This window comes from Pangasianodon hypophthalmus, chromosome 5, assembly GCF_027358585.1.
Source record: "Pangasianodon hypophthalmus isolate fPanHyp1 chromosome 5, fPanHyp1.pri, whole genome shotgun sequence".
Taxonomy (NCBI): domain Eukaryota; kingdom Metazoa; phylum Chordata; class Actinopteri; order Siluriformes; family Pangasiidae; genus Pangasianodon; species Pangasianodon hypophthalmus.
In genome coordinates, this window is record NC_069714.1 from 887,117 (window position 1) to 913,815 (window position 26,699).

A 26,699-nucleotide genomic window follows, 5' to 3' on the forward strand; every position below is an offset into this window, starting at 1 on the left:
GATTATGTGATACACAACAAATACAAGATCTCTCAGTTCAGTCTAGATCTAGATATTTTTTTACTCATTTCAAGCTTGACATGGTCTTGATGGTCTTCTTCCATCGGCAGATCCTTTCGTTTCTGACTAAGTCCCGAGGTAAATAGCAGACTAGCAGTTTTTCAGGGACAGAACAGAGAAAACAATCAAGCCGCATGCAGGCTGAGGATCTGAAGACCTTTGGACCATGAGCATGGATTCAGAGGTGTCGTGGAGAACAGTTCTGCAGAGAGTTAAAACAAGAGAATAAAGCATAAAGTCTTTGGAGCCAAATTTGAGATTCTTGGATATATCAGAAGAAAGAGATGGGAAGTAATAGGCAGCATATGTGCATGTCAACCCATTATTCATTATTAATAGAGATACATTTTAAATAATCATTCAATGTTTCTTCGTGAGAATAAGTATAATATACTTAAAACATTTTTTATCATATTTTCCAGGTTATTTGTTCATGCACCTTTAATCAAAATTTGTCAGTAAGAGCTTTATCCTGGTCAGGGTTTGGGTGATGTTTGTTAATCAAATCAGATGAAACCTTCATGCCTTCCTCTGCCCAAACAGCACATGAGCGTCCTGTGTGGCTATATTTGTGATTAGATATCATCATTTATTCAAAAAGACATGTTCTGACTTTATCTGTGGATTAGAACCAAATAACAGTGAGCCGAAAAGAGCCGTAATTCCCATCACTACTGTAAGTTCCAGCACATTCTGGGTTAAAGCAAATAGCCATCTAAAATATTTATCCTCAGGCCGGAGTCACTGAAGTCAGCAGCAAAGCTTTTAAAGAACATAGGACTCATGCTTCAGCAGTCTGAAAGTGCACATCCATGTGTAATTAACATTCAATAACAATACCTCTGTGTGCCTTATGTGACATTCTGACACACCCTGATATTCATAATAACTCATATAATACAGCTTTCTTATATAAAAACAAGTTAAACTTCCACACATATGCCAGCTACACTCTCCACACCAACCAGAAGGAAATTAGTTGTACACTTTAGCCAATAAAAGCATCCTGGGAAATGATACATTACGATATACAGTGATGAATCAGAAGGCTGCATGGATCCACCAATCAAAAAGCTCCTCAGAAAATAGTTGCATGAATCAGCCAATCACAAATTCATCCAGTAATCAAACTAGTGAAAAACTCAAAATAGTTGCATGGTTTTATAAATTTAAAAAGCCACCTGGGGACTGAGCTGTAAAAAGCAGCCAATCAGAGTGTTCCTGGCCTAACAACTGCATAAACCAACCAATCAAAAGCCTCACCGCCTTAAAAACCAGCCAGGACTGAAGGCTCTGTTCAGTGAGTTTGATTCAGATCACCAGTAAGAGTCGACTCTTTTAACCATCAATGCTCTTGTTCTAACCCTATCGTTTCCATAGTAACAGCTCATTCACAGAGACGGAGGACGCGCCACATCAGCTAGAACTAAAATAATAAACAGTCTGGCGTGTGTTAATCATTACTCAGTATCTCATTATTCTGATTTACCAAGTTGCTATTTTGACTTACTAAGCTGTTACTAGGCCAAAACAATGAGATGTCTTAAAATAACAAGTTACTAAGCCAAAACGAGATAATATCTTCAGATAATGAGTTACTAAGCCAAAATAACAGGATAATATCTTGAAATAATTAGTTACTAGGCCAAAATAATGGGACAATATCTAGAGATAATGAGTTACTAAGATAAAAAACAAGATAATATCTTGAGATTCTAAGCCAAACTAATGAGATATCTTAAAATTATGAGTTACTAAGCCAAAATAACGAGATAATATCTTGAGATAGATTTACTAAGCCAAAATAATGGGATAATATCTTGAGATAATGAGTTACTAAGATAAACAACAAGATAATCTTGAGATAACGAGTTAATAAGCCAAAATAATGAGATATGTTAAAATTGAGTTGCTAAGCCAAAATAACAAGATAATATCTTGAGATAATGAGTTACTAAGCCAAAATAATGAGATATATTAAAATAATGAGTTATTAGGCCAAAATAATGAGATGATATCTTGAGATAATGAGTTATTAAGCTAAAATGAGATAATATCTTGAGTACTTAATCGAAATAAAAATGTAATGTAAAGAAAGAAAGAAAGAAAGAAAGAAAAAACTCATATGTGCGAGTCGACTCTTAAGGTTCACCTAATAGACTCGGCTCAAAGAACCGACTCCAGGAGTCGACTCGTTCGCGTTCAGCACATCAGCAGCAGCAGTGAAAATCCCGCACCGCGCGCAGGCTGCACGAGACCGCAGACTCAGCAGCGCGATCAGAGGGGCGGGAGCGCGCGCGCTTTTACGCGATACCTTCTGCAGGCTTCATTATTAGCGTTCACGCGTAAACGTTAGCGGTGTGCGCGCGAGCGGATGCGTGGGCTCGAGCCTCGCCGCTAGCGCTGTGTGTTGCGAGGAGCCGGAGGCGCGCGTGCGAGAAGGCGATGGCGGACGGAGCGCGCGGCACGGAGGTCTCGCGCGCCGTGAAGCGACGATGACGGCAGCGCGGAGCTCGAGCGAACGCGGCGGAAGAGGAGTCGCGGACGGAGATGCTGAGGGGAGCGCGAGAGCGTCCCAGGAGCAGGCCGGCGCCGCGCACCTCAGCCTCGGCGTGCTGGAGTCGGTCGCCACCGTGGGTGAGCCAGCACACACCGAATAACGACACGGCACGCGACCGCACCGACAGCACGATTCACCATCAACAGAGCAAAAAAGATGCGTCTGATTACTTCAGTAACACCGCCGCTGTATTTACTACCTGCCTGCTGCACGCAGATGATTACTGTGTGAGGAATCAAACACTCAGGGTCGTGCTGTTACAGGAAAATAATCAATAACGCTGGGGTGGATGTGGGCAGAGTCATGAGTTCCTGTGACCACACCGAAAAAAGTGTTTTATTCCTCTTACACCACGCAAACTCCGAGAATTTATTACAGAACGTCATGCTTTTTATCCGTTTCTAGCTACATTTAAGGTTGTGGAACGACCACGAGACAAGTTCTCACTTACGTTATAGCAGCTAGCACCAAAGCAGCGTGAAGGTTGCTATAGAAACGGTAAGGTATAAGACATAAACCTGACCAATCAGAGGCGAAGGATTGAGCGGCGCCGTGGTGTAAAGGTGTTTAGTGATCGCAGTGCAGGTGATAATTGGCCAGCGTGGGTCGTTCCAGCTGGACACAACGCCACTGCAGCAGGACGACGTTCACCTCGGGGGCAAGGAAAGGGAAAAAAATCCATTTTACGGTTTGCAGAGGTGGGGAATGTGTGTGGCCTGAATTCTTTATGAGACTGCGAATGAACCTTATGGATTGAAGAGTGTGGAATTGCTGCTTACCGAGCACTAAATGTGAGCAGAGCCGCTCCAGGCTGCGTGCGAAGCGCTACAAGTCGTGGCTGTTGAGTGCGAATACGAGAACATCAGCTGTTTTTCAGAAAGGACGCTAACGCTCGGGCGAACCGAGGCCAGCTGCTCACATCCCATCTTAATTAAACATAACGTGAATTATTATTATTAACGTGTGGAAACGGGATCATCATAGTAAGGCATGGACAAGAGATCATCAGGTTTTACTGTGGGAGCAAGATATTATTATTATTATTATTATTATTGTTAGTAGTAGTAGTAGCGCTAGCAATAAAGTTACGCTAGTAATACTACTAAATTATAATGATAATAATACACAATAATTCTTATTTTTATTTACTAAGGCCATTAAATAAAATTTGTCAGTCCAACAAAAAGTAAATACGCAAATTATGGCCGGTTTACGTTAAACGCATTAAATAGAAATATGTACATTTACGAACTTTTTTAATTGTATTAACACGGACATTACGCATATCAATATGTAAAAGCTACGTAAGGCCATAATCATGTTTTAGACTGTATAAGACTCGTACAACAACAACATAATAATAATAATAATAATAAGGTCACAGCTGTAGAAATCCAAAATGGCCGCCCGAGCCTGAATAATTGCCCCGTTGTTCATTTTGTTTTCCTCCTTCTGCATGTTCTTCACACAGGTACAGGGACTTTCGGTCGCGTCGTGCTGGTCCAGGATCGCAAAACCAAGGGCTATTTTGCGTTAAAGTCCATGAAGATCGTGGATTTGATCCGACTGAAACAGCAGCAACACGTTCACAATGAGAAAGAAGTCCTCATGGAGGTCAATCACCCCTTTATCGTCAAACTGTGAGTTCCGCTTGCTGGTTTCGTTTTTTAGAAAGAGGTAAATCACTGATTGGCTATTTAAAGCAGGTTATAACAAATGAATTTCTTAATTTGTGCACATTCGTGCTGATGTCCAAGGTGTAGTTTACGCAAAAATCTAATTTAGACTGATTTACTGGTTTTTAAGTTTCAGCTCCGGTGCTACGAGGCTAATGTTGAGGCGATGGATAATCAGGAAATGCCATTTGTTCATAAATTACCTCATAAACAGCAAAATTAGCGTCAGAGAGAGCACTGTATGTTATATTTACGTCTGTGTACTGAACACCTCAGTGCGTTTTGAGGTAAATGTACTTAGCATGATGCTAATTAGTAGTTTTAGAGCGCTGTAAGTTATATTTACGTCTCTTTACTGAACACCTCAGTGCGTTTTGAGGTAAATGTACTTAGCATGATGCTAATTAGTAGTTTTAGCGCACTGTAAGTTATATTTACGTCTGTGTACTGAACACCTCAGTGAGTTTTGAGGTAAATGTACTTAGCATGATGCTAATTAGTAGTTTTAGAGCACTGTAAGTTATATTTAAGTCTGTTTACTGAACACCTCAATGAGTTTTGAGGTAAATACGCTTAGCATGATGCTAATTAGTGGTTCGAAGCTACAGTTACTCATTAGCAAAGTTAGCCATGTAGCACTAGGGCAACACTGGGACAAAAATTCAGACACCGTATCTGAATTTCAGATGCACTTTTTGTGCATCTTTTAAGACGTTTTCTTTTAGCGACTCTTCTTTACACTGTTCCAAACTACATTGTTTTAGTTTTTCTCTCAAGAAACTAAAGCATTTGGGAGACAGCCATAAAAATAAAAAATGGCTACAAAAATTAACCACGTGTTATTACTCGTATTTAAAGTCTTTATAATTGCCACATTTGTGCAATATTATCAGTGGTGTTACTGTCAGTGGTGTTAGTTTCAAATTGGAAAATATATATATGACTTTGTTGAATATACAGTATATTTTGTGAATTTGACAAACTTTTGATGGAAAAGATGTTCAGCTTACCACCGCATTTGTAGAACAACTCCTATGTTCATATTCCTAACATTACTGGATGGTGGAGATTGTTGGGTTTTTTCGTTCTTGTAACTAGTCACACAAACACTTTGAGGGTTTGAAATTGTCCAAATCCAGTCAGACTTTTAGCTTTCTCCTAAAAGGACTCTCCGCATATCAGATGATGCATTTTTAAACTGCTCTGATGCTCCAGACGCTGAATTTCTTGCTATATTTATTGCTAATGGCCTACAAGGCATCTAATGCAGCCGTATTGTGTTGCAGCTTATTTCTGGGGCTTTTAACATCTAATTTCAGGGCATACAAAATGCATGAAGTATCATGTATCATTGGTTTGACTCAGGAGCTGAAAGGTTCAGTAAATGTTCTTGTGTTCTCCTGTTCTCTCAGTTCCCACTACATGTAGCTGGTTTCTTGAATTAGCTCCAAGACACCAGGAGGATATAAACCTCTACAGCTTGCTCATTAGCTAATACTGCTGTTGGATGTTGCCTCACAGCTCCAGAGTTCCCAGTACAATCCTGAGCTCAGGTTACTCTCTCTGTGGAGTTTCGCATGTTCTCCCTGTCTCCGGTTTCCTCCCACTTCAAATATGGAATTTGACACTTACGTTGATGTAATAATTTACAAAAAATTGTCACAAATCCCACCTCTCAGTGAGCACTGCTCGCAATTGTGCTGTTGTTTGTGTTACCACATGCTTTTTTATAGTCCTGTCTCCGCCCCTGTCATTTCATTTGTCTGTTTCTCAAACGTGTGCACCTGTTCTGTGTTTAGCACTTCATTAGTTTGTCTGCTGTTTCCATGTTTCGTTGCGAAGTCTTATATATTTGGACATGCCTGTGCCTTGACTGCTGCTGTGTATCCTAACTAGGGCTGCACGATATTGAAGAAAAATGTGATATGCAATACGATAATGCTATAAGTATATTTATATATTTAAAAACTGAAAATGATAGAACCAACATATGTTTCATATATGAAATTTATCTAATTTAACTCATCTATAATGCTATCCCAGTTTAAATCACTAGACAAGTGGTATTAACATCACATTGCAGGAGGGGGGACAGAATATAGAATTAAACGTTTAAGAAAAAATTATTATATATTAAAATGAATAATTAAAACTACTGAAATAAAAAGTTAACACTTACCAATGGCAAGGTGCAGTCTGTGCCCAAAGCCCTGAAGTCGGGGCCAACCATATTTGTTTTGTTGTCGGTGGTAAAACACTAGTAAAACACTAGACGCTCCTCACTCAAATTCCAACCAGACAAGGTTCTCGCAGTCCCAGAGCTATGTTTTCCCCGCTGTGCTCGCTGGGAAGTACGACATCTGTAAGCACCGACAATAAAGTGACTTGTCAAGCTAATGTACAGCTCTGTTGTCCTGCTGGACCAGAGGTCCTCGTACACGCAGAATGTTTGACATCTCTCAGGTCCAACTTCGCTGACATCCCCAGTGACATTGCTCGTACATTTGGGGGATAGCGGTCTGGGAAAAATGAGCGTGAGAGGGAATGTTGTACCATTTGTCTATGGTACTCATCAGGTGCACAAATCCTGGTTTCCCAACTGTGGCCATCGGCACCATATTCTTTGCTAGTAAATGTGTTATGGCCTCTGTTATTTCTCTATGATGCTGGGAGCTTGCAGGATATGGTGTTAAGCTTGATGCTATGGGTTGTTGCTTAGGTTCGGAAACGAAGGCTGATTTACCTGTGTTTGAAGATTTTTCTGCCGAACACAGCTGATACAAATTGTTGTGCTTTGACTGAAGGTGACTGTAAAGATTTGTAGTGTTGTAGTCCTGTTTGCATTGCCACCCGTGATTTACATGTTTTACATATAACATCAGTCTGCCTGTGGTCATCTCTTTTGAAGCCAAAATACTACCATATAATTGAGGTGCCTCTTCATTTTGCCAATAAATCCGTGTGAATTTATTGAGGACAAGTAGTCGGAGGTTCATACAGTGGGGTCAGAGTACAAGGAGACAAGGTAGAGAAACACGGACGCAGACTACAAGGCTCCGAAATGCGTGATATAATTGACAGAACCTTGCAACGAGACATAGACACACCAGGGTATGTACCCTGATCAGCCATAACATTAACACCACCTGCCTAATATTGTGTTGTGCCACCAAAACAGCTCTGACCCACAAGATCCCTGAAGGTGTGCTGTGGTATCTGGCACCAAGACGTTAACAGCAGATCCTTTAAGTCCTGTAAGTTGAGAGGTGAGGCCTCCATGGATTGGACTTGTTTGTCCAGCACATTCCACAGATATCGGATTGAGATCTGGGGAATTTGGAGGCCAAGTCAACACCTTGAACTCTTTGTCATGTTCCTCAAACCATTCCTGAACAATTTTTACAGTGTGGCAGGGCGCATCATCCTGCTGAAAGAGGCCACTGCCATTAGGGAATACCGTTGCCATGAAGGGGTGTAACTCGGTCTGCAGCAATGTTTAGGTAGGTGGTATGTGTCAAAGTAACATCCACATGAAGGCCAGGACCCGAGGTTTCCAAGCAGAACATTGCCCAGAGCATCACACTGCCTCCACCGGCTTTTTCCCTGCATCCTGGTGCCATCTCTTCCCCAGGACTGTGCCCATTGTAGGAGCTTTCGGTGGTGGACAGGGTCAGCATGGGCTCTCTGACCGCTCTGCAGCTACGCAGCTCCATACGCAGCAAGCTGCGATGCACTGTGTGTTCTGACTCCTTTCTATCATAGCCAGCATTAAATTTTCCAGCAATTTGTGCTACAATAGCTCTTCTGTGGGATCAGACCAGACGGACTAGCCTTCACTCCCCACGTGCATCAGTGAGCCTTGGGAGTCCATGACCCTGTCGCTAGTTCACCGGTTTTCCTTCCTTGGACCACTTTTGGTAGGTACTAACCACTGCATACCGGGAACACTCCACAAGGCCTGCTGTTTTAAAGATGCTCTGACCCAGTCATCTAGCCATCACAATTTGGCCTTTGTCAAAGTCACTCAGATCCTTACGCTAGCCCATTTTTCATGCTTCCAGCATCACCTTCGAGAACAGACTGTTCACTTGATGCCTAATATATCTCAACTCTTGACGGGTGCCATTCTAATGAGATAATCAGTGATATTCATTTCACCTGTCGTTGGTTTTAATGTTATGGCTGATCGGTGTAAGTAGGCAAACTAATCAAGGGCGAACACCAAACAGGTCACAGAGAAAGGTCTAGAACATAAACACAGGTATATGGCATAATAAACAAGAGCACAAGGGGAACCCAAACCAAAACACATGATATTTGAGCAGCACTCGTTTTTTAAATCTTTCTTGTTTTTTTTTTTGTCATTTTCAAAATGAATAAAGCACAACCCGCTGTGGACTAGAACTCTGTGTGACTAACAAGTCTCCTTACCATGATCCTTTATTTGAACACGTTTTTCAGGCTCATCGTTCGGTGGCAATTCTTGTCCAGCTGACTTTTCCAAAGAAAAAGTCTTCTGTTGGGAATTCTTTGTTCCAAGCCACAGCATAATTTAAAATGTATTAGCTGGAATGTTTGAAGTTGTGTCGAATTACATAATAGTATGTGGAACAAACACATAAATGCACGTCTGCTGTGAAGAAATTCATTGTCACCTCGAGGAAAAACTTAATTGGCTCTAATGATGTGTAGTTTGTGCATTGGAGTTAATGATGCAGAAAAACAAACATCTAACAGTTTTGGTTCTTCAGATGGACTCTTTCATACTGACACATTTGAGAGTTAAAAGGTTAAGAGATGAAGGTTTTCAGGAAAATGCTAAATTTCCTGTCACTTTCTCACTTTTCTAAACTGGTAGGTTTTGGACATGGCATGATGATCGGTGTCTCTTCATGCTGATGGAGTTCGTGCCTGGAGGCGAGCTCTTCAGCTACCTGCGCAGTCGCGGAAAGTTCAGTAACGACACGGGCCTGTTCTTCGCAGCGGAAATCATTTGTGCGCTGGAGTATCTTCACTCTAAAGACATCGTCTACAGGGACCTGAAACCGGAGAACATCCTGCTGGACCGCGAAGGTCACATCAAACTCACCGACTTTGGATTTGCCAAGAAGGTCGTAGACAGGTAGGGGGCGGAGTTTAGCTCTGAAAGCTTTGTTATGGATGTATAGGGATAATGGGACCGTTGGAATGATCTACTCAAGAATAATCTGGAGACATGAGCAGAAAATCATCTTAAGCATGTTCGTAAGTCGAGTCTGAATACGAGGAACTTTCCCTGCATAGATATCGATGTAACTTTTAAACTTAAATACAAGCTTATGTAACCAACTCTGAATAACAGAAACATTTTTAGTCGAGAGATTTGTAGCTTCACCTACTTGGTTAATACACTCTGTGAACCTTTCAGAGACTGTAGCTCATCTGTTACTCTGTGCAAAGTATTGGCCCCCTCTGCCCTGTCTGTCAGTGCAAATGGAGCACTACTGAGCAGATATGATTTGGGTGGTGGTTTATTCTCAGTACATCAGTGACCCTGACATGGTATGAGTGTATCTGGCACAGATGTGTTGCTGCTGTTGTTGGGGTTTTAAACACGGTGTACACTTACTTCACTTTATTACACACTCCTATTTTATTATCATGTGTCTCGAGTATCAGAATTATATCCAAATGGAAATTTGGATTAAATGCATCTGCATCTCCAAGAAACATCTGAGAACTAAACCCCCTCCAAATAGGTGCTGCACATACTCCATGAATGCCAAAGTTAGTGAAATCGGCACACATATGAGACGGAACAGCACTGGACGTTGGTATTCAAATGAAAAGAGCTCATTTGCATGTTAATGCGCGGTGCAGGATTTCAGTCTGTCTGACCGGAGACACATTTGACTACAAAATGTAAATGCATGCGGTTAGGATCCGAAATTAAAGCGCACATGCAGTACTTCAGCAAACATGAAGAAGACTTAAAGAAGAACAAAACTAGAAATATTTTGTTATTTTACAGAGAAGCGTAAACTCCTCTGTCCTGAAGACGTTCCTGTCCTGGAACTGGAGACTCCTTCCATAAATGTTACATAAACGTCTCCTTACAGAAAACTTCACCACATCAACAATTAAACATTTTTTCTTTTTTTAAACAACAACATGTATTTAAAAAAAATATATTATTAGGTCTGGGTTATGTGGCTCATCCGTCATACAAGTCCATGTGAAAGAGCTGTTACTATGGAAACGTATTATACATTATATTATACACTAATATAAACCTGTGATGTTACAGCCAGAACTACTGTCAGAGCTGCTGTTATAGAACATTAATCATGCACTGATATATAGATATGGAAATATGGATACAAAGATATAGAAATAGACATATCGATAATTCCCATCTTATCCACAGCACGTGTTTGTACACAGGTAGGAGTGTTAATTAGAGATGGAGGGAACGAGACAGTCGTTAACGGTGACATTTCGTCTCTGTCTCTCCGCTCTCACTCTATTTATCTCTCTTTCTTTCATGTACCTCCATCTTATTCACTAAGTTTCCATCCCCCCATCGCTTACTCTCATTGATGTTCTCCTGTTGTTTCCCTCTCTCTCTCTCTCTCTCTCTCTCTCTCTCACACTCTCTGGGGTTCATTAGGTGCAGGATGAAATGCTGATGAAATACCGAACAGCGTAAATAAGAATAAAATAATAATTTAATCATTACAAAAATGACATTCATGAAGTTACTGTTTTTTGGGCAAAATCATTTCATTTTCATTAAACACTTTTAAATTTAAAAATACTGAATGTAGGTTTACCTGATAAAGTGGACTCTGTGTGTATGTGTATGTGTGTGTGTGTGTGTGTGTGTGTGTGTGTAGGACGTGTACATTATGCGGAACTCCAGAGTATCTGGCGCCTGAGATTATCCAGGGCAAAGGTCACGGTCTGGCGGTGGACTGGTGGGCCCTGGGCGTGCTAATTTTTGAAATGCTTTCTGGGTGAGTTTGATTTTTTTTACATTTTAATATGAATGAATGGAAATGCTGTCTGCGTTAGTGCAAGTTTTACTTAACTATTTTTTTTTTAATAGAAATAAAAGAAAATGCTATGAGTTATTTTATTTTTATTGTTTAAAAAAATCATAAAACCAAACACCTAAGAAAATGAGTTGTAATGTCTTAATTATTAATTTTGAATCTAAATAATAATTTTATTTTTATTTATATTTTATTAATATAAATATAAATTCTATTAATTTTTATTAATATTTTATTTTTATTTAATCTAAATAATTTTTTTTATTTCATATAAACAGGACTTTTGGAACACAGCTCTTTTTTTTTTTTTTTTAAATTGAAATAATTAAAAACTAAAAATTAAAAACCAGCGCTGCAGTGACACGGTGTGGGGCTTAAAATCTGACATTTAACCTGCACAGATTCCTGAACATCACTCCGACTATTATTATTAAACTGTTATTTGCTGCTAAAGTGTGAATGTCTTTAATATAGTCATGTGTAAGAACATACAGTATGTGTTTTAAAAAAGTTCAGAACATTGTGGAGAATTTAGATATTTTATTTAATATACTATAATGCACTGACACTGTACTGTCTCTAGTCTCAGCCAGATGCCATGTGAACCTTTCTGTGTGTGTATATGTGTAAAGAGAGTGATGCTTTTCTGCTCAGCACGGCTGTAAAGAGTGGTTATGGAACTCCTACCATATCACTGTTCCATCGGAAATACCACCAGAACCCCAGTATCTTCTTTCACAGGTGGACGATCACCATTAGGAACCATTAGGAACGAAATATGCCATTAAACCACCATCGCAGACCAGCAGAAACACATGAAACCCTGTCATCTGAAAGCTGGGATGAATTATCTTCAGCAGTAGGAGTGTAGAGTTACAGATTCCATTTCTGTCTCTATATCTAATAATTCTCGGATTCGCAGGTTTTCGGAAAACGTCCTGTTTTTCTCTGAGGGCTCCCTGTTTGTAATTTGTGTGTGAGTGTGTCTGTGTGTGTGTGTGTGTCTTTTTTAAACACAGAGACATAAAGCAGACATCCTGAAAAAGAAAAAAAAAACAAAAAACAAAACAGACTCCATTTTGGTGTGAGCCAAAACAAATATGACTTCATTCCCTTTTTATTTAATGACGGTTTTAACTCCTGACTTGATGTTAAATGTTGTTGTTGTTGGTGGTCGTTCTAGTGACAGCCAGCAGATTTTTAACTTTAAGTTAAGAATAGAGTTACAAACGGGAGATTTTTAGGAGTTGAGACTCCAAGGTTGCATTTAACACAGCTTTTTTGTAGCTGTATAGCAAACTGATTTCTCTGCAGCAGCTAAAAAAGAAGATTGTCCCTCCCTCTCTCTCTCTCTCTCTCTCTGTATGTGTGTGTGTGTGTGTGTGTGGGTCAAGCAGTAATGTTAGGTTTGGCCCGAGCGCACAGGAGGAAGGAAGTTGGGCTCTTCTCTCGTTTACTGTTGCCTGAGAGCAAATAAGATTGCAGCCATGCGCGACTGTTTCGCTTTCACGAGGCTTCAGTGATCTGCGGCTCGTTTTCCTCGTTCAAGCGCACGCACTCGTACAGGCGTCAGAGTTTTTAACGTAAGGAAGCAAACACTCCGTAGCGTGCTCTTACAGCAACGTAATCAACAAAGGTAAATTGTGACGAAGTTGATTACTGAAGTTGATTAATTTCCTGTAACAGCACGTCCTGGAGTGATTTATTCCTCTCAAACCACATAAGCACACTTCTTATCCTTTTCTAGTTACATGGTTACTGTTTTTAACTCACGTTACAGCAGCTATAAACACTCGTTCCCTCACCAGCGTCGCTTGAAGCGCTACTGTCAGAGCTGCTGAACACCTTCTGACCAATCAGAATTCAGAACTTTCCTGTATGTTCTGCTTTACGATAGAGAGCGCACCCAGGAGCTGCTCTCCTTCTGTCAACAACACTCGTTTATTTGCTTTAGTTTCATTTTCATGCAAGCGCTGTCTTGGTCGTTTCTGTCTAAATAAACCGAGATGTTTCTCCCGGTGGATTTCCGAGAAATTAAAAAACAGTCTCTGCGTCAATAAATAAGAGCCGACTTTGAAGTTAGAAACGTCCCTGACCTCCGTTACAGCTCATCTGTCCGTTCACACGTCCTCAAAACACACTTTTCTTCCTCAGGTCCTCTTTCACATGCTCCGTTTTTGTAACTTCAGGTGAACCAGATGTTTGTAGATACTCGAGAATGCTCCTTTCTTCACTCGTGATTTTGTCGCCGGATCTGCAGCGAACTCAAAGCGATGAACGTTTCATGCGTTGTTCAGTGCGTCTGCTGACGTCTTTACGAGGAAATGTGAAATAATCCACGTTTACATTTGTATTATTTGTATTGTTTGCTTTTGTTGTAAGGTATCCGCCGTTTTTTGACGACAATCCCTTCGGTATTTACCAGAAGGTTCTTTCTGCCAAGCTGAACATCCCTCGCCAGCTGGACTTCTACGTAAAGTAAGCGGGAATTTTGGACAATACGATACATTTTAATGGTTTGTATTTCATTCCATTGCAAATAAAATAAAATAAAATAAAATAAAATAAAACACTGAGATTAGGTTAAAAGTTTTTTATTCACATCCTCGAGAAAATGTTGGGTTTCTACATAAAGTTCTGCATAAGGCAGAAATTACTGCAGTAAAATATTTAAAATTATTTTTATTATTGCATTTTTTTGCTTGTTTTTATGTTCTGTATTTAATTTTTAAAAATAATAAATAGATTAAAGGTTTGTTTATTTGCAATCCCTGAAATCTGTTTTTAATTTTATTTTAAATAATAAACGAAAATTATTATTACTATTATTATTATTATTTAAAAAATAGGTTGAAAATTTATTTAAACTCCAAGTAGGTGTTGGGTTTCCATGTAAAGTAAGTTAGTATGATATAATATTTTTAAATTAAAAAAAAAGTTTTGTTATTTTTTTTGTATTTTGTATTTAATTGTATTTTAAACAACAAAACACTGAGATTAGCTTAATTTTTTTTTTTTTTTTTTTAGGGTAAAGGTTTGTTTATTTGCATCCTCAAGCAAATGTCAGATTTTCTACGTAAAATAAGCAAGAATGTTTGTTTTCGTACGATTTTTATCCTCGCGTTTGGATAATTTAGTGTGTAATCGTGATTGTGTGTTTTGTTTTTTTTCTCTTTAGAGACCTCATCAAGAAGCTTCTCGTCGTCGATAAAACAAAGAGACTTGGAAGTTTGAGAGTAAGTGATCATTTCAAACAAGATTATATTCAATAATCCAAGTAAAAAAAAAACGTTAAAATCAAACATTAGCATTGTTAGCATCTGGCTGTAGACTGAATAACCGCAAACGTTACAAAAATCACGGATTAGTTTGTAATTTAACGTTTGTTCTCCTCGTGCTCGTGTTTTCGGCTCCGTGTGTTTACATACTGTGGTGCGTTTTCAGAGATAGCAGCGAATAACGTCTAAACTCCGCTACTTTTTTTAGCTTTACACTGAAGCCAATGTAGCTAACAAGAAATGATTAGCTTTTTAGTAGCGTGTTATGATTAGCATTATTAGCTTCATGTCCAAATTGTGGCCTCAAACAACGTCAGCTGATGGAGGAGGAGGAGGAGGAGGAGGAATGTCGGTTATATTTGGACAAACGTCAGCCATTTTAGGTTTTTATTTCAATAAGCTGCCACTGTGTTTATGTTTGTTTGTTTTTTAGAGAATCTCGTATTAAGAATCTCGTAATGTCTTATCTTGTAACCTGGAGTTCGCGTAAAGTGACGTTTTCACCGTTACAGCCGTTGCCTTTGATCTTGTTTTTTTTCCCTTAACGGTCCCCCAACGAGCCGCAGCTCGACACCACGCCATTTTATAGTTTATTGCATCCTGGAAGTCAGAGAGGACGCCGAATTCGAGGTCAAACAAACCCCATTACCAGAAGTGGAAGTTCTGACCCCACACACACACACACACACACACACACTTCCAGACTGACTGAAGATTAACCAGTAGTGGGGTCAAAGGTCATGAGATCATCCAGTGATTGCTTCACAGGAATTTCTGAACACTTTAGCAGCTAACTAAAAAAAAAAAACTCAAGAAAATTGATTGATTCACTTTATTCGTTTATAGCGAGTTCATTCAAGGACACGAGATTCTCAGCGATTCTTGGCGTCTCAGTTGGACGCATTTCTGTCGTCGTTACCAAGTGCGCCGACCTTTAACCCCTCATTCAGGCTACGTTTATGCTTCTACGTTTATTTCAACTAGCTATGCTAATTAATTAGGCCAAATCCACACAATGCTAGTTTGCGCTAGTTTATCTTGGTAACTATGGCAACTCGTACTCCGATTGCAGTAAACTTTAATAGGAGAAGTTCAAGTTGCTCTCAAAGGGGGATTTTTTTTATTTCATTTTTTAAAGATGCACAGAAGACTTTTTTTTTTTAGAAACACTACTCTGAAATTTTTTGAATATTTGAGGTTTGAAATATTTCCCTTCATCGGGACCAATTTTTTTTTTTAAAGGTGAAAAAGGAAAGCAGCGCACTTCACGAAGAACAGAAACTAGACATCTGTATTTGTGTCTCGTCTCTGCAGGAGATTACAGTCCTCAGGATGTGTGTGTGTGAGTGTGTGTGAGAGAGAGAGTGTGTGAGTGTGTGAGTGTGTGTGTGTGTAGTGTCAGCTGTGTTAACACAGATTTTTTTTTTTGCCTCTTAACAAAGCAAATGGTGTGTGTAAAGAGACTTTTCAGATAGTTTTCAGTTCCACAGCTAATCATGCTACATGCTACATGTTCGCTTTCTTTCATTTCCAATGCAGATGAAAAAAATTGTAAATTTTTTTATTTATTATTTTTATCCTGTCTTCAGGGTGGAGCCGAGGACGTGAAGAGCCACAAATGGTTTCGATCTGTAGACTGGGAAATCGTTCCTCAGAAAAAACTTAAGGTATTTTTATTATTTTTTTAAAAAAAAGTAAAGTTATACAGCAACTTCCGAATTATTGGCACCCTTCACAATGAATAAAAAAGGATTCAAACTGACGTCAGGAAATTTGTTGCCCTTGACCAACTCCGTTTCTCTGGGGATAAATTTGAAATCAAACACTGTGTGGAAAACCAAAGAGCTTTACAGAAAGTGTATAAAAATAAACCATTAAAGTGAAATCAGCGTTGGTGTTTGAGCCATCAGTACGATAGAATATCTGGAAACAATACAAAATAAAATAGTTTAATTGTAAAGTTCATCACGTCTGGGAAAACAAGCAAAAATTTCATGATCGTTGAATTAAAAGTCCCCTAGAACATATATAAGCCCCGCCCCCTGGGGGCGTGTCTTGCTCACCAAATGTGGTTGGTTGGTGTGTTTTTGGCTGCGTGTCTTCCTGCACCTTGTTTCCCTTTTCTAACCAGGAAAAGTGGTTTATATGTTTATATATAGTGTATATATCTGGAAGAGGGTGGAGTTTGTGCGAGTCGGCGCTTATGTGGCCTTTTGGAGTCTTTATTTTTTACTCTAATAAAAATGAGCCAGTTGACATATGACAGTTGCGTAGGTGTTTTGAACTCTCTGATATTACCATCGAAGCTCCGCCCCCTTCCTCCACCTCTCGTTAATAACGTTTTGGCCAATGCTCTCGACTCAACTCGATTTTCTCACTTTAAAGATGCACTGACGCGTCATCCTCGCTTTCTGTCACGGTAAGTGGAGAATGTTTTGAGTTCGTTCGTATGAAGTCAAATCTATCAGTGTCAGTTTGACGTACATTAGACATTTGTAAAAAAGACTACTTTTATCAAAGACAGAAATTCATCTATCTGATGGTTTTCTCTCCAGGGGAGGATGCACAAAATAACCATCGTAGGGGTGCCAATAATTTTGAACGCATTGTAGTACATTTTTGTTTAAGTTCAACAGGAACACAAAATGTTTATGTTTATGTTTAGATCACGTAGCTAACTTTGTCCTGTACTGCGTTTTCTGATTTGTGTTTTGACTCATTTCTTATCAGAATGAATTATTATTGAAGTTGTTTCAATCATTTTCTAGTCTTTAGTGTGGAAAAGTTTTGGTGCAAATGCTTCATTCGTTTATTTATTTATCTATTTTATTAGTAATTTTGCTTTTCTTATGTCCGAGTCAGCCAGTCATCATTCCCGAAGTCGCACATGAGGGCGATCCGTCAAATTTCGAAGCTTATCCTGAAGAAAAGCGCAAAAAAGAACCTGCCGTTTCCCCAAGGGACTTGGAAATTTTTAAGAACTTTTGAATACAAACACAATTATTGGTACTTATTTACGTGTCTTTTGCATCTTTTCACTAAGGGCATGTGCCGATAATCTGACGGTACGATACGTCTCGCAATGTTGAACATGAGCACACTGTTGTTACTTCAAAATACTCATGGAGTCATCCTGCATTTCTGGAATACATGGTGCAAGTAGGCAGCATTTCGGGATGATGTTAGAGCTCCTGAGATAAAGTTTGTCTCATTCAAAATGTGGAGTTCCAGTAAAGTTTGAACAACATGGCGGACACCATGGTCACTCTTTTTAAGGATAATGTTTACTCATCTCGATGAACTGCCTGTCTCATAGCTAACCTTTTCGCTACTGTTTTCACCAATAGTTATTATTCTACGGAAATCCTGAACTGCAAAGGTATGAAAAAAGTTCTGTATCATTATTTTGAATTAATAACTTGTTATTTCAAGTTATTATCTCACGTCGATTTAATTTGTCAATATATTCGCCTGTTATTTTGACTTAATAACTTATTTCAACTTATTAACTTGTTATTTCGAATTATCTCGTAATTTCAACATATTATCGCATTATTTTGTCGTATTTATCAACGTATTTCCAAATAATGAGTTATTAAGTAAAATTAACGTGAGGCAAAATAACAATGTAGCAAATTTTTTTTTTAACATCTTACGGGTAACGGCTTCTGTAATTTCCACGTTTGTAGGTTGCCAGGATTCGTTGTCATGGTTACAGTTTTCGAAAGCTAATATAATGTGACATAACAGCTTAGCTAGGTATCTATATTGGTCATCTGTTTCTTTACAGATCTATTTTAAGAAAGACTAGCAGGTAAACTTGCAGCGACTTTCGTAAGACGTCACGTAAAGCCACCTGGCAGCCAGCTAGCAAACTGCGTATATTTAATGGGTTAAATGTTGGACAACAAAAAGTAAATATGTAGCAATTTTTCAAAAGTACATTATAATGAAATATCGTAAAATTATGGCGAGATGAAAACTACATATCGGCACATGTCTGTTTCCACTTGGTCTTGTTCTATTGTGTCATGTGTAGCCTTGTAATGTAGCTATAATCTATGCACTTTGTTAGATGTTTTGTTTGTTATGCAAGTTACTCCAAATATACCCGTCTATTCTCTGGGAATGATTATGCAACTTATGTTTATGATCTATGCAGATCCATTTGTTTAACTCGATACAATTTGACCTGTCTCGATGTGATCGTGTCTCACGCTGTAACCGTATGTGTATGATGCTAATGAAACCAATGTTATAGCTACTCTTTGTTTGTTTGATGTTATGAGATGCTTGATTATGTAATAAATAACATTTTTCAAAAGATATTTTGCTTGCGATGATTTGTTGAGCTACAAAATGTCAAGTACAAAAAATATAACGAAACTCGAAAGCAATAACTGCAAATGTGTTAGCAGTAAAAGTAAGCACATTTCAGGAACTGTAATTCCTTTTTTTGGGTTAGTTTTGGGCACTTACATAAGAAATAAAACACTTGGGGGCACGCTGTTACAGGAAAATAGTCAACGACAGTTGAATTTTTTCTTTTTCAGTGCTGTGGTATAATGGCTTTAATTTCACCTTGCTCATTTGCACCCCTTATGGGCCAAGAATGTAACCAAGAAAGTACTTCATACTTGAGCAGCTTGGTAAGCAGTGTATGTGGTTCACCAGCAAGTGATGTGTTGGCTCAGTGGTTAATCCTGATTGGAAGGTTGTGAATTCAAATCCCAGCACCACCAAGCTGCCACTGTTGGGTCCTTTAACAAGACCTCTAACCCTCAACTGCTCCACAAGAGTAGAAGCGTTTAAGGATCTTACACTGCCATCAAAGCATCCCAGTTAACCATTTACATTACTGTGGCTCTCCCTCTTACCCTCCAGATAGTAGGATTTCACAGGAAAAATGAAAGATGATAACCCATGATAGACTGGAAGCAAGGAACGTCTCTTACAAAGTGTAGACATGATGTGCAGATGTGATCAAGGGCATAAGTTGGTTTTGGTTCATTTGGTACATATGGTTTGGTCAGATGGTCAAAGGTCAAAAGGGGTCATCAGTTGGTACTCATCAATATCCTGATCAGTGCCCTAGATGGTGCAGCAATACATGGCTCTGGGGTTATGGTGCAAGAGTTCTGGCAGTCAGGGAAGTTGTGGTCCTCCAAACAGCATCTCCTTTCCTCTAATGCCACACCAGGCATGAATAAAATCTGCCTGGTGAAAAAGCCTATTCATTTGAATAGAAAGAGGATACAGTAATTTATCAGTAGTGCTCATTTCACAGCCTCTGAATTTGCTTAGTACAGAGTTTATCTGGGCCACCTCGATCGCCAATCTTGCAGATTGTAGTTTCTGTCTGCTTTCATCTGCAGAGGGTTTTTTGAAAGCGTATATAGCTACATTTGACAATTCCCACCCACCAGCCAGCTCTCCTCATCACACAACAGCTACCAAACGGGGAGGGTGAAGGCTAGCTCATGCTTCCTGCAAGACACGTGAAGCCACTGCATCTATTCATGCTCACTCAAAGTTGAGCTGAACACACTTGGATGGAAAGAGTCACGGGCACCGAAGATTGGCTAGTGTTGGCTAGAGACTAATCCCATCCCTCTCACCCAGAGAGCATGGCAAACTTGCGCTCTCTAGAGGACAGGGTGAAACTTTTCTGTTGTTGTCTCTGAGATTGTACCCCTCCTGCAGGAGCCTTTAAGGTCTTAACCCCTTGAACTCCCAGGGTCTGTGTTTGAAAGTGCTTCCCTTGATGAATGAAGTAAGAGGGGCAGCACTATTATTACAGTTTACCCTTTATGCTGTTGATGCCACAATAATCTATACCTGGATCACCACTTTTTTTCTGAAAAAGAAGAAACCTGACTAAGAGGGTTGAATGAGGCACTGCTGAAGACCCTGCTTAATGTTCTCCTCCATAGCTTTGCACTCTTTTTCCTACTGTCTTTTGGTTCCTAGCTACTAGGTGCTATGAGGGGTAAAGATCCTGCTGCCACGCAGCTGAAATTGTTTTGATGATGCAGTGATGCAAATGATGTTGTGAAAGCAACCCTTACCCCAGAGGATAGAGATGAAGACTGCTCTCTTTCACTGCCTTTGGTATTAGTCACACTGATGTCCCCAATTCTCCAAGTCATGCAACATTTGACCTCTGCAGGTGGGAGAGTGAACAATGCTCTATAGCCAGTAACCAAGTCAGCAGGATAATTAACGATGTAGATTCTTCCCAATGTTGTTCCCAGTGCAGTGAGAAACAAACCATTGCCATGATGTGTAAAGTGAACATGGTAGCAGAAGTTCTCTAAACTGTGAAGGCTCAGGAAGGTTTTGAATGAAAGTTCTGGGCAGTCATTGGTGCATTGGGCGGTGTGTTGACATGAAGGTTTCTCAAAACTCCGGGCACAAGGCAGGGGGACACCCTGGACGGGGTGCCAACCCATCGCAGGGCACAATCGCACACACATTCACACACTGTGGACAATTTAGAGATGCCAATCAGCCTACAACACATGACTGGGGACTGACTGAGGAGGAAACCCTTGAAGCACGGGGAACACGAAGAACATGCAAACTCTGCCGAGGAAGTTGAATTTCCTTATTTGTGGTGGACGCTGCTCAGACTGTAACCTTAACCTGAACAACTGTGCACAGGTCAACATTGACACTTGAATTGTTTTGTACTGTATTGTATATAAACAGCAAAATTGTCTGTCTATCATGTGAGGTGAAAGATGCATTCACTGGAATAGCCCACTGCGCACTCTTCCAAAAAGAAGGAACTGCTTGATCCTGGTCAGGTTCATGGTGGACTAAGAGTCGTAATGTTGGTGAATTGCTCCCAGGAACACTGGATCCGTGAGGCAGGGATACATCCGGGTTGGGATACCAGTTGCAGGGCACCATGCACACACACACACACACACACACACACACACACACACATTCATACACTCAGTCACACCCAGGTGCAATAATAAGCTATATAAACAAGCAGCATTGACTTTTATTTAGTAACAGCACAATCCATTAACTCTGTATTTTTGAGTAGAGTCCAAGTCCAGTACACCAGATTATGGAATAAGACGTAAAGGTTCCTGGAAGAAGCTGCTGAAGCTGCACTGTTTATGATTTATACTCTGTGTTTTGTCCCAGGCAGAGTTTTTTTTCCTTTTCTGTTCTTTTTTTTTTGCATTTTAAATACATTCCTGATGCTTGTTTTTTTTTTCTAATTTTGATTTTGAACTGTGCTTATGCATGAATCCTGACTGCATAAATTTTGGTAATAATAATAATAATAATAATAATAATAATAATAATAATAATGGTACATCTTGAAATGCTATAAAGTTCCTGTCTTGTTCCTGAGGCCAAAATGTCTTGGCGTTGGTCCTCAAAAACATTCCAGGTGTTTGTTTCTTTTTTTTTACTCCATGTTTCTCTCAGGCTGTTCATCTGGCTGTAGTTATCATTCGTGCCCTTCTTTATCTGTTCTTTTCAGGTTGTTTTCAGAAATTATTATTATTATTATTAGTTTTTTTGCTGTTAAATTATTATAATTTAGTCTTATAAAAGACTAAATAATAATAATTAAACTTAGCCTGTGGCAGTGATGTAATGATTACAGATGAGGAAAACACATTTTTGACTCATTTTACACCTGAGTAGGGATAAAAGTTGGACTGTCTGGTTCTTGTGCCAGAGCTTCTCAACCGGTGAGGAATATCTTGAAATTCACAGCACAACAGAGCAGCTGAGACGACAGCTGACATTTCTTTCAAAGAAATCCAGATGCAAATCCAGTTCAGGAGTCGGGCCTTAGATCTCTGTGTAAAAGATCAGCGAAGGCTCTTCTGAGTGCAGATTATGACATCCGGGTAAGAAGAAGAAGGACATGTGCATGATGGCAGCAGGAAGTTCATGGAAGTTTAAGCATCATATAAAATCCAGCCACCAGTTTCACACTAACCTCATGTTAAACTCATAAAACGTCTCTCTGCGAACTAAAATGAGGGGAAATTGTGAATGAGAAGTGACTAATACGAACTGAACAAGTGCTTTGGATTGGTGCTAGGAGTCAACATTTGACTCATGACAACTAAAAATGAGTGTAAGGAGAAACATTGGACATTAACACACAGCAGATGAGGACAACGTACACCAAACATTTAATTATAAGATTACAATTAGAATTAGCAGTTTGCACTATAGGCAAAATAGGCAGCTCGAACTAATCTGGCCATTTCCCTCTGACCTCTCTTATCAACAAGGCGTTTCCTCTCACAAAACTGTTGTTCACTCAGTGTTTTTTTTATGTTTTTCACACCATTCTGTGTGAAAATCCCAGGAGATCAACAGTTTCTGAAATACTCAAACAAGCCCATCTGGCACCAACATCCATGCCAATGTTTAAGTTACGCTAAACATCCACGCTACAATCAAAGTCACAGAGCTCACAATTTCCCTCCATTCTGATGTTTGATGTGAACATTAACTGAAGCTATTGACCTGTATCTGCCACATGATTGGCTGATTGGATAACTGCATGAATGTGTTCCTAATAAAGTGTATATCTATGATTAAACACCTCTAAGATGAGCACAAAAAAAATAAAAAACTCACTAAAACCCACTTATCCAAGGAATTGCTTATGTTTGTGTGTACGCAGAGCCTGAGGTGTAGAATTTAACGTGGTTATGGCTAAAACTAACGTTACAGCTCTTTAATTTTCCTCAACATGAGGCACGGACGATATTTGCTGTCTAACATTTGCTACGTTGAATAGCTGGAATAGCTAGCATAGCTGTGGTTGTGATGTTGGGGGTTTTAGGGAAGCTACTCTGTAACTGTAACTGGTCAAGCTACTCATGATTTAAAATAGCTAAGCTACAGCTGAACTAGCCATTTGATAAAGTAGCTAGCTATAATACAAGCTAGTTAGAAAAAGTAGCCATAAGTAAGTACAGTATACCATAACAAAGAGCTTTTGCTTTTCTATCAAATAAAGAGAGGAATCTACTACTATAGGGTTCTGTAAATATCTAGCTAGCTAGTTAATGGGCATATGCTAATCCATATGTTTGAGCATTTGCTGTCATGTTGTCGTCATAGTTATGTTAACTATTTTGCTTCAACCGAAACTAATCACCACTTAACGCTATCACTCCTGGTCACCATCGTAACTTAACCAGCTCGCTAATCAACAACAACAACAACAACAACAAAAATATAACAAAAATTTGTACCTTTATGTGTAAATTAGTGCTTAAAGTTTTGGACGTCGACGTCGACGTCCTAGATGGAAATATGAAATATTTGAGTACAGAACTACAAAATAGATGTTTTAGTATTTAAAATAAGCATGACTCAGCATTTTAGCTCCTTAAACTAGCATTTTGTTCCTTGTTATGTTTATGTTCCTGACAGGATTTGATACGTGATACAGATGGAATAAATGATGACCACACATTTAGCGTGTTGTTGTTGTTGTTGTTGTTGTTGTTTATTACATTACCTTTTTACACACTTTTTATGCTTTTCTACAACTATACATTCATTCTTTACTGAACAAATTAGCTCTAGGAGTGACTGAGGTGTGTGGATTTGGCTGATTCAGGACTGAACAGATCTCATACTCACTTGAGGAAAAAAAAAAGAAAAGAAAAGAAAAGCATTCACACATTCCTCAGCTGAACAAATGGAGGGTAAATATTTGTCAAAGTCCAAGAGTCTTGAGTTCATGACCAACAGGGGTGAAAAGTAACAAACTCTCATTACTGTACTTGAGTACATAGTTCACTCACTTTTTTTGTGCATAATTAAATCATAGTACTTTTACATAGTACTTTTATTTGTTATAAGGTAACGAATAATAACTCTTTTAACCCTGGAAAGAGACTGTAATCCAATTAAAAGACAATATGCGTAACTTTGAAATTAATTCCATTTCGAGACCCAAACGACAAAAACGTTTAGTCAGCAGCAGCAGCAATGTCTGAGACAGTGGAGACGGATAAGCATCCTTTCCCTGCTATCTTTCGTTTTAAAAGCTGTGGCGATATTCACAGTTCATCATCCAACCTGCGGAAACATGAAGAATTACGACTTTAGCTAGCTGAGTGAGCTAGACTAGCTAGCCAGATCTTTTGATGTTTTATAGTACGAAAGCTCCGTATTAAACTTAAGATGTTTAAGTTTATTAGAATAAAGAATGTTCGTCTGTCGTGTTAAGTACACTGTATCTACAGCCTATAATTAACGCTATAATTATGATAAAGTGTAAGCGGCATCTTTCGTAGCTAGCCAACTATTTAGCTAGAAGCATGTATGAATTATCATAAAATAGCCATAAAATCAACATTAGCTAGTTAAGTAGCATAACCTTTCTTTAAATGATCCTAATAATGGAAGTGGTGCTCACTCTTATGATTACTTACCATAAGAAAAGAATAAAAAATACACATTTTTTGGATTAGTTGTGTATTGTGTACTCTTACTAATAATATTACTACTTCAAATCAACTCAGTGTGTTTTGTATTCTTTCCACCACTGATGACCAAGAAGTCTTTTTAATCTTTCATATCAAATTAGTTTGGTTTTGTAAATGTATCAGGATGGCAGGTCCATCCTTACACCAACGTGGGGCAACAAAATAAACACAAATACACACGGGACACACGCACATTGTCGTGGAGGAGAACGAGGACGAGGGAGGCCGGCGTTACAGAGAGCGCGGTGCTGTGTTTATGTACTTTTGTTTTTGACTCTCTGTGCTTTTTCACCACAGCATGCTTGTGAACTAAAGGAAAACTTCCACTTCTCACACACACACACACACACACACACAATCAGCAGGATGCTGTCTGGGCGATTATATAAAGTATATAAACATCCACTCCTTCTCCAAGTCTCCTCCCTTTCACACTCATGTTTGTTGGGAAACAGTAGATTTATGGCCAAGATTTAAGGTTCGAGAGCAAACAGAGTTTGATTTGAGCTCCTCTTCCATTTCTTTTCTTTCTTTTTTTTGTTTTTTTTTTCACATCCCGTTCATTGTGTTAGCGCGCTTATCATGACAGTTCAGCAAAGACGTTTAAGTAGCTGTGCACTGTGGTGGAGTATGGAGAAGATTTGATTAGCAGAATTAATGTAGGGAGGAGTTTTGGAGAAGGAGCAGGTGATTTCATGAACGAACGAATGAATGAATGAATGAGTGTACACCTGTGTGTGATTAATTCTCCTATTCTAAATACTGTTTAGATATGAACAAATCATTAGGTATTCAGGATCTGATGTTAGTTGCTAAAGTGTGAATGCACAATCACTGGATCATTTATAACTACAAATTTAAATTTGAGTTATTATGAGTTTTTATAAATGACACTGCTGTATTTCATGTACCTTTACAATATATTTCTTTAGTAATCAATAAACCAGAAAACATTAATTACATGTATACGACGTCATTTCAGTTATTAATTACGTTTCTTATAAAGTGTTACAGAGAATTTTAAGTATTTTGTGTAATTATTTTTTGATGTGTAATCCCAGGTTTGTCTGTGTAGGAAACTAAAGGGGTTGCGTATAAGTTATAAATGCTTTTTAATGCTTTAGGTTTTTTTTGTAGCGTACATTAGTGACTTCCTGCACTCGATCCGGCTCTACAGCTCACTTCACAGCTGCTGAGAGAGCAGGTTCACTCGACACACCATCAGTGAGCAAAGCGTGAGTTGTGATTTGCAAAAGCTGGTCAATTGCACAATCACTGATCTCCATGTTTCCCAATGACCAATCACTGATCTCCATGTTTCCCAATGACCAATCACTGATCACCACGTTTCCAATCACTAATCACCACGTTTCCAATCACTAATCACCACGTTTCCCACTGGCCAATCACTGATCTCCATGTTTCCCAATGACCAATTACTGATCTCTATGTTGCCAATCACTGATCACCACGTTTCCAATCACTGATCTCCATGTTTCCCAATGACCAATCACTGATCTCCATGTTTCCCAATGACCAATCACTGATCACCACGTTTCCAATCACTAATCACCACGTTTCCAATCACTAAT

The 26,699-nt window shown here is 39.1% G+C and overlaps 1 protein-coding gene across 1 annotated transcript; it reads left to right on the forward strand.

The window, feature by feature from the left end:
• Positions 1-2,273: 2,273 nt before the first annotated feature.
• Positions 2,274-18,932, forward strand: LOC113524339 (cAMP-dependent protein kinase catalytic subunit PRKX). Its single transcript, XM_026910549.3, has 8 exons — positions 2,274-2,697; positions 4,092-4,260; positions 9,155-9,418; positions 11,172-11,291; positions 13,713-13,808; positions 14,509-14,566; positions 16,198-16,275; positions 17,471-18,932. The coding sequence occupies exons 1-8, from the start codon at positions 2,556-2,558 to the stop codon at positions 17,594-17,596; spliced, it is 1,053 nt and encodes a 350-aa protein (XP_026766350.1). The 5' UTR covers positions 2,274-2,555; the 3' UTR covers positions 17,597-18,932.
• Positions 18,933-26,699: the final 7,767 nt, after the last annotated feature.

Excerpts from the sequence above, each read along its gene's own strand:
- LOC113524339 (XM_026910549.3), top strand. The coding sequence starts at position 2,556 with ATGACGGCAGCGCGGAGCTCGAGCGAACGCGGCGGAAGAGGAGTCGCG. Across the intron at positions 2,698-4,091 it reads GGAGTCGGTCGCCACCGTGG|GTACAGGGACTTTCGGTCGC; the intron begins GTGAGCCAGCAC and ends TTCTTCACACAG. Across the intron at positions 11,292-13,712 it reads ATTTTTGAAATGCTTTCTGG|GTATCCGCCGTTTTTTGACG; the intron begins GTGAGTTTGATT and ends TTTTGTTGTAAG.